The sequence below is a fragment of the Oryctolagus cuniculus genome, chromosome 18 (assembly GCF_964237555.1).
Source record: "Oryctolagus cuniculus chromosome 18, mOryCun1.1, whole genome shotgun sequence".
NCBI lineage: Eukaryota > Metazoa > Chordata > Mammalia > Lagomorpha > Leporidae > Oryctolagus > Oryctolagus cuniculus.
The window spans coordinates 40,858,796-40,867,266 of NC_091449.1; the positions used below are offsets into that span (position 1 = coordinate 40,858,796).

The 8,471-nt window shown below is 55.0% G+C and overlaps 1 protein-coding gene across 2 annotated transcripts; it reads left to right on the forward strand.

Annotated features, from left to right (window-relative positions):
* The first annotated feature begins 625 nt into the window (after positions 1 to 625).
* Positions 626 to 8,003, forward strand: ARL2BP (ARF like GTPase 2 binding protein). 2 transcript variants are annotated; one of them, XM_002711539.5, is made up of 6 exons: positions 626 to 1,001; positions 1,623 to 1,684; positions 3,773 to 3,879; positions 4,462 to 4,547; positions 5,061 to 5,157; positions 6,683 to 8,003. In XM_002711539.5, the coding sequence occupies exons 1-6, from the start codon at positions 964 to 966 to the stop codon at positions 6,782 to 6,784; spliced, it is 492 nt and encodes a 163-aa protein (XP_002711585.2). In that variant the 5' UTR covers positions 626 to 963; the 3' UTR covers positions 6,785 to 8,003. The 2 variants fall into 2 exon arrangements, with proteins under 2 accessions (XP_002711585.2, XP_008255553.2); XM_008257331.4 differs by lacking the exon at positions 626 to 1,001 and adding an exon at positions 1,188 to 1,324.
* Positions 8,004 to 8,471: the final 468 nt, after the last annotated feature.

Consider the following 8,471-nt stretch of genomic DNA (forward strand, 5'->3'; position numbering starts at 1 on the left):
ATTGATTCGGGCTGGTTCTCTGACCCTAGGTCCCTCTAGCCACAGACCACACCTTTGGGCAAAAGCTATCAGGCAGACTCTTAATGCTTAGTGGTCCGATCAAATCAGCTGGAATCCTTTTTCAAACTCTGGCCGTTTGGGAGGGGATTTTCCCTGCGGCAGGCTTATCTGATTTACTCAACGTGGTTCAACTTTTGACTTGGATAATTAGCCAAAGGGGCCATTCACTGAGACATCTTCATGCTGTAAATGACCCAATTGCATTTCTTGCGGTGTGACTGTCTTTCCACGAGGGGGGTGTGGCTGTGCGGCAAGTCAGATTTCTGTACTCCGGTTCAACAGATAAGGAACTGACTCTCAAGCGACTCAGCAACTTACAGTGCTTTTAAAATATGCTTTAAACTGGCCTTTTTAACCCCAATTTGTAAGCGAGGAAACTGAGGCTCTAGGCTTTGTCACCCACAAACCCCAGACGATGTGAGACAGCAGCTACAGACACTGCACACCGAGCCCCAACACCCATCCCCGGGAAGCTCCAGTATTCCTGGACTTCCTCTCCCTTTTTTGTCCCGCCCCTGACGTCGGGGAACGCGCTCCTATGATTGGCCAGAGCTCGCGAGACAGCGGAAGAGGCCCAGGTTGCTATGGAAGCGGGGGCGGGGCGCGGGACGCAGCGGTCGATAACCGACGTCTGGACTTGAGCGGCGGCGGAGGTGGCGCGCGCTGAGTGGCCTGACTGGGCGAAGAAGCCCGGCCGACGCGTGGCCGCCGCCGGGGAAGCTGAGGCCGAGTCTCCCTCGCAGGTGCTGACCCGGCTGAGTCGTGAGCGGGTCGCAGCCTGGAGGCGAGGCCTCTTCCCCGCCGGCCGACCGCTGTGCCCTCGATGCGGGTGAGGACTCTGCGGAGCGAAGCGGGGGCTGGGCCCAGGCTGCGGGCGGCGTAGTGGATGCGGCGAGGACGGCGATGGACGCCTTAGAGGAAGAGAGCTTTGCGCTGTCCTTGTGAGTGACGCCGCTGGGGTCCGGGCGGCGGGCGCTGGGCCGCTGCCCTGCAGGGGGCTGACCTCGGGGATCGGTGGAGGCGGCTGCTGCGGCCGCGGGACACAGCCGTGCGGAGTGGGTGTCAGCCGCTGTCACAATCCCCAGGCGTCCCACCGTTAGCGGGCAGCCGAGCCTGGCGGGTGTGGGCGGCCAAGGCCCGCTCTCCTCCTCCTCCTCCTCCACCCCCGGGGGGAGCCCTGACCCAATTCCCTCCCTGCCCAGTCCTCCACCCGCGCCAGGTTCACGCTTAGAGCGGACAGGCGTGGCGTGATAGCGAAGATGCGGTGAGTGACTCTGCAGCAGGCCGGTGCGGGGAGCCTGCCGGTGTTTGCGCCTTGGGTAATTGATGGTGTCCTGCCAGGTGTGCTGAGAGCGGACCCGTGCATTTAAACTTTATGTCACAGGTGTTTGGAATTGCTGGTTTCTACAGAAATCGGTCACCCTCGTTGACGCTGGGTGGCAGGAAGCTTGCTTTGCCTTTTCTTTTGTTTCTCTTGTGCATGTTGGGAAATGTCCATAATAACACATCTTTTAAACAACGGATTGTGTGACCCGGCGCCTAATTCAGGCCTTGTCTTGCAGCTCCTCCGCCTCCGATGCAGAGTTTGACGCTGTGGTTGGATATTTAGAGGACATTATCATGGGTAAGCGTCCACGCCACAGCCTGGCCTGGGTTCTCTCTAGTGCTCCGTGCTTTTCGGGACACTGAAGTGTTTAGAAGAAGCGTGCCCTGCGTGCTCTGTAGTGTAGGACAAGGTAACGCGAGGTCGGCCTTGCTGCAGTTTGCCTTAGAAACGAACAGCCCCTTGCACCTGGCAGCAACCTCTGGGAGAGACTGGGGCAGGGAGTGATTGTTTGGCCAAGCTCCAGCGAACATGGACCTGCTCTGTGTCATCTGTAGGGTAAGAGCGAGGTGGTTTTTAGATACATTGGAGTTTAGTATATTCCTGCCGAAAAATGGCGTGTAACCAGCCACAAGCACGCATGTCCATGAAGTAGACAGTGTCAGACTTGAGCTGCTTCTGTATCTTGCTGGGTTTTGAGCACCTGTCTGTGCATGCATTTTTTTTTTTTTTTTTTTTTTGACAGGCAGAGTGGACAGTGAGAGAGAGACAGAGGAGACAGAGAGAAAGGTCTTCCTTTTGCTGTTGGTTCACCCTCCAGTGGCCGCCGCACTGATCCGATGGCAGGAGCCAGGTACTTATCCTGGTCTCCCATGGGGTGCAGGGCCCAAGGACTTGGGCCATCCTCCACTGCACTCCCGGGCCACAGCAGAGAGCTGGCCTGGAAGAGGGGCAACCAGGACAGAATCCGGCGCCCCGACCGGGACTAGAACCCGGTGTGCCGGCGCCGCAAGGCGGAGGATTAGCCTAGTGAGCCGCGGCGCCGGCCCTGTGCATGCATTTTGTCCTCTGTAACTCTTGCTGAGTTACAAACAAGCAGTCACAGGCCCCAAAGGTTGGAAGCAAACATGTAGGAGGGAGAAATTTTTAGTGTCTTCTATTTTTTTTTTTTTAAGATTATTTATTTGAAGGGTAGAGAGGCAGAGGCAGAAGCAGAGAGAGAGTCTTCCATCTGCTGGTTCACTCCCCAAATGGCTGCAACGGCCAGAGCTGGGCCAATCTGAAACCAGAAGCCAGGAGCTTCTTCCAGGTCTCCCACATGGGCGCAGGGGCCCAAGACTTGGGCCATCTTCTGCTTTCCCAGGCCATAGCAGAGAGCGGGATTGGAAGCAGAGCAGCCAGGATTCGAACCGGCGCTCATATGGGATGCCGGCACTGCAGGCAGTGGCTTTACTCACTACGCCATAGCGCCAGCCCCTCTATTGACTTTTAAGTTTCCTGAGAATTAGGGAAAGAACTCTGTTATTTGGTGGTGTTGGCTGAGTAGCTGAGTCTGTTTCGTCTGATAGTCATTGTGTGAGGCTTAAGTCCATTGAAGGTTCATGTCCTGTCACCATTACACTCTCCATGCAGATCTGAGGATTGCAGGGGAACTCAGGGAATCCGCATAGTTCTCTTGCCAGTAAGCCTATATGCTGCGGAGAAATGAGCCAGCCGTCTGCAAGCCCTGGATATCCACCCCGACGTCTGGGTCCTTTCCGAAGCTCCCCTGGTGTTTTAGAAATAATATTCTATTGCATTGTTAAAGTGTTCTGTGCCCCAACAGAGGGTCAAGTTCCCTATGAACTAATCTCCTCACATGAATTCTCACGTGAATTCCACCCAGCAGCCCTACCTGTAGTTAGCTGCTACAAATCCTCCTCCTCTTCCAGGCGAGTGCCTGGGCCAGGTGTGAGCCCAGCATCTGCCCTCTGTCCCGTACTTGTAATGACTGCCCTGTCGCGGAGACTGCTGCTGACAGTGCGTTAAACTGAGAGACCCAATGCATTTCGTCACAGAAACGTGCCAGGAAAGAGTCCCCACGCCACCTCGTGCACAGGTGTTCCACATGGGCTGGAGGGTGGGGGTGACGGTCCCCCAGCAGTGTGAGCGGCTTAGGACCCGGAGCTGTACTCTCCACATGGCCTCGGGCCAGATTTTACGCATACGTTGCCACAATTTAAGAAGTCTGGCTGGGACTGTTTCAGCATCACGATCCCCTTTACCAGCTGCCTGAGAACCCACTTGCTCCCTGTGCAGTGGCTGTGGGGACGCAGCACCGCCGACTCCGCCCGCAGAGCAGGGTGGCTTTGTCGTTGGTGAAAGGTTAGCTGTCCCCTTGTGCTTCAGATGACGAGTTCCAGCTGCTACAGAGAAATTTCATGGACAAGTACTACCAGGAGTTCGAAGACACTGAAGAGAATAAACTCACCTACACGCCTATTTTTAACGAATATGTAAGCAGATTTTTTTTCTTTTCCTACCAGATTAGGGTTTCCTTAAAATTTGAATTTGGAATCAAAAGGGGTTGACATTTGCTTTTTACTTTAAATACACCACCAGTTGAAAAGTGAGAGTGAATGCTGAGACCACCTCGTCCCTGCACCCACTCCCAGCACTCAGTGCTGGAACCCAGGAACCTGCCCTCCTCACCCCTTCGCAGCCTCCTGGGACGACCTCCTGTGACTAGGAGTAGATTCGAGCCTCCGGGGGCTGGCATGGCTGAAGCAGCCTGCTCTCGGGGGACCCGTGACTGCCTCCATGGGGTGCTTCCTTATACACATCCTGTTTGACAGTAGGCCCCACAGAGTCCACTCCCCACTCCCCACTCCGTGCCTCCTGCACTGTGTCCGCCTGGGTCAGGGCCGTCACCTGGTACAGCGTGAATTCCTGCAGGTGTCTCCGCACTGGCACTCAGCAGAGCCCGACACGGACCAGGATCTCGGCCAGCGTTTGCCAGGGGCTGGAGGACAGGAGTTCTGGAAAGAAGTCTTGTTTCCCCAGGCCTGGTCTGACCGAGAGCCTTTCCCCTGTGGCAGATTTCTCTGGTGGAAAAGTACATTGAGGAGCAGCTGCTGGAGCGGATCCCGGGCTTCAACATGGCGGCTTTCACGACGACGCTGCAGTGAGTTGGCGTGGCTGGATTCTGTTTCCCTCCTTTCTCCTTCCCTAGCCTGAACATCAGACCGTCTCTTTTCTTCTTTTTTAATGTGAGAGCAGTTGGTGCTTAGGTTTGGGGTGGGAAGCCTTCAGAAACTTGAATGGGGGCAGGCATTGTGGTGTACTGGGTTAAAGCTGCCGGTCGGGTCGCCCACGGCGCACGTCAGAGCGCCTGGTTGGAGTCCAGCCCCACCTCGCTGGTCCACCTTCCTGCCAGTGCGCCTGGGAAGTAGAATGTGACGCCCAAGTGCCCGAGTCCCTGCCACCACAGGTGTTCCTGACTCCTGGCTTTGGCCTGTCCTGGCCCAGGCCGTTGTGGGCATTTGGGAACTGAACCCTGAATGGAAGATCCCTTTCTCTCTGTCTCTCCCTCTCTCTGCCTTTCAAATAAATACATCTTTGCTTTCTTTGTGAAGCATTTGAGTGAAATGTTAGACAGTTTCATCGTTCATGAAGCAGCCATCCTTTCCTTCTGCAGGCACCATAAAGATGAAGTAGCTGGTGACATATTCGACATGCTGCTCACATTTACAGACTTTCTGGCTTTTAAAGAAATGTTTCTGGACTACAGAGCGGTAAGTAACTGCTGTCCGTTCACTCCGCCACATCACCCCTCCTTAGGATGTTCTAGTAGAACCGAGGGGAACAGACCACCTCCTGCACTGCCCTTGTCTTCCCCACTTTTAAACAGGCTAGTCTAAGGAGACAGGCACTTAGCCTCTTTATTTTATTTTATTTTATTTTTTTAAAATTTTTGACAGGCAGAGTGGACAGAGAGAGAGAGACAGAGAGAAAGGTCTTCCTTTTTGCCGTTGGTTCACCCTCCAATGGCCGCCGTGGCCGGCGCATTGCGTTGATCTGAAGCCAGGAGCCAGGTGCTTCTCCTGGTCTCCCATGGGGTGCAGGGCCCAAGCACTTGGGCCATCCTCCACTGCACTCCCGGGCCACAACAGAGGGCTGGCCTGGAAAAGGGGCAACCGTGACAGAATCCAGCGCCCCGACCGGGACTAGAACCCGGTGTGCCGGCACCGCAAGGCAGAGGATTAGCCTAGTGAGCCGCAGTGCCAGTCAGGCGCTTACCCTCTTTAGACTCCTTGTGGTTAAGGCTGCTGCACATGGGACTATTGTGACGGTGTAGCGGGTACAGCCGCTGCCTGCCTGTGATGCCAGCATCCCATATGGGCGCCAGTTTGAGTCCCAGCTGCTCGACTTCCGATCCCTGCTAATGCTCCTGGAAAAGCAGTAGAAGATGGCCCAAGTGCTTGGGCCCCTGTCCCCGCGTGGGAGACATGGGAGACCTGGGAGAAGCTCCTGGTTCCTGGCTAGGGCCTGGCCCAGTCCCTGCCGTTGCGGCCATTTGGGGAGTGAACCAGCAGATAGAAGATTTCTCTCTCTCTCTCTTTCTCTCTCTCTCTGTCTCTCTCTCTCTCTCTGTCTCTCTCCATATATATAACTGCCTTTCAAGTAAAATTTTAAAAAAATACCTTAAAAAAAATTCCTGCTGATCAGAGTACCTGGGTTCAACACCCAGCTCAGACTCCTGACTCCATGTTCCTGCTAACGCAGGCCCCGGGAGGCAGCAGGGACAGCTGTCACATAAGTAGGAGAACCAGATTGAGTTCCTGGGCTCCCAGCTCCAGCTGCTGTGGGCATGTGCAGAGTAAACCACTGGATGGGGACTCACCTTCTCACTGTCTCTGTCTGCCTCTCAAATATTTTTTTAAAATGAAATTTTTTTAAACTGACCAGTATAGCAGTGAGTTAGCTAACTGAGCTACAGGTAGACTCTGGCCAAGAACTATTCGTGTTCTGAGAAACAGGCCCCAGGTACCATCTTAGGCACCCAAAATAAACAGGACAAAAACACAAAAAGGGCTGATTCTGTCTTGCCTCTCTTAGAATGCGGTGAAGACAGGTACATTTTTAAGACTGACCGTGGCCAGTGTTGAGCAGAAAGGCAAAATAATCTCCCTCCCCTTCCTGTGTGCTCCCGGGGGCCCGCGTGTCCGGGCCACTCCTCCCCATGCCAGAGCAGGGTCTTGAGCCAGAAAGGGCTCTTGCTGTTCCTTGCTTCCTAAAGCTGTTTCTTTTCCTCTGCAGGAGAAAGAAGGCCGGGGACTGGACTTGAGCAGTGGTTTAGTGGTGACTTCGCTGTGCAAATCGTCTTCCATGCCAGCGTCCCAGAACAATCTGCGGTACTAGCCCCGCCCAGGCAGTGGATGGGCTCGTTGTGTGTCGCCAGCCCAGCAGGCGCAGAGGGGCTTCAGGCCGTGAGAACAGAATACATCTTGGAAAGACTGTTTCTGTTCTGCAGCTCTTCATCCATGTTAAGTACTGGGTCAGGAACTTGCCTGGCCCTGCCGGATCTGCTCCTCTAAGACACTTCTTGTATTCAGTACTGTAGGAGCCCTCCCCTCCCTGCCCAAGCCCACCCTCCCCCTGGTGCTTCCGAGGAGACCCCTCTGGAGCAGGCTCATGCCAAGCGTTCCCCCAGGTCAGCACAGCAATGCAGAGTAGCCCACCGTGGCAGCCCCTGGCCCAGCAGGCTCCGCAGGAGTCTTTCCATGCCATGCGGCTCTGTTGACACGGGTCAGGGTCCTTCAGCTCTAGGCCGGTTCCCGAGCCAGCTGCCGGTGCCTCTACGACTCCTGACTCCTGCGGTCGCAGCGTGTCTTGGCTGTGGGGATCAACCGAGAGGTCTCTAGCCTAACAGCCACATGCGAAAATGCACTCCAGGGCGTCCATCTGCAGTCCTCCTTTCATTTTCTTTTCTGGCCCTGATGCAGTCCCACTGTTAGAGTCTCTTGTAAGCATTATTTTTTAAAGATATTTTTCTAGGTGAACACTCAGGCTATCTTAGTGGGTATAATCTTGGAACTGCCATGATGGCCCACTTAAAGATCAGAGTATTATATGCCGTGCCCTCGTTAGCTGTCAGTGCTGGGACGGCAGAGCTGCCCTTGGCGTTGTGTTCCTGTTGTAGTGGGGCCCATGGACGCGCTGAAGAGACCAGCAGCTGTCCTGTCCTGCAGTGTGCTCCGGTTTGTCCTCTGTTGCCTACAGTGCTTTCTGTGTAAGCTGTTCTGTTGGGTTTCTGTTGGGGTAGGTGGGGACCGATTTCCTCGGCAGGATCTCCCGCCGACATGGTGTCCCAGTGGTCAAGCTCAGCATGAGCAGGCTCGGTCAGCGTCCACCTTGGTTTGGTGTAGTGTTTGGCTGAACGTCACTGACGTCACATGTGTCTCACCTCCAGACAAAAGAGACAGTATAGTAGTTCAGTCCTAATGTGCACCCCCTTTTTTTTTTAAAAAGTAAAAATAAGAATCTGTGCTGACTTTGCGCTTGGCTGTTCTGGTTGTAAGGATGTGCCATGCCTCACTACTTTTGTACCTTGAGTAAAATGTGAGATGTTTTGCAAGAACCATCGTTCTGCATGAGTTGTCCGCTGTCTTAAACGCAGCTGCCGCCGCCTGCTTCCTGCTCTGGCCCTCAGAGGCAGCTCTGTGCTGAGAGAGAGGCTGCCCACCGCGGGCCGGGCATGCCAGGGTGGGCAGGTGCAGAGAGAAGAGGACGCCAGGCTGTCGGTCAGCACTGCGAGTGGGCTTTCTGGAAACCTGTTTCTCCCATCCGGGCAAAACGTGTCACGTGCCAGCTATTGACAGGGCGCAGGCCTGGCCTCTGGGGCGCAGGCCTGACCTGCCGCAGCCTCAGGAGGGGACTGTCGTTTGCAGGGAACCCCTCACCCAGCTGCACTAGAGTCTCGGGAGTGACCGAGCACGTCGGTGAAACAGGCTGTGTTCTGCCTGTGTCGGATGAGGGGTGGGGCGCGCTCTGATTGGCTTAGGATTTTGTTTTCTCTTAAACCTCAAAGTAGGTTGCTCTTCCTTAA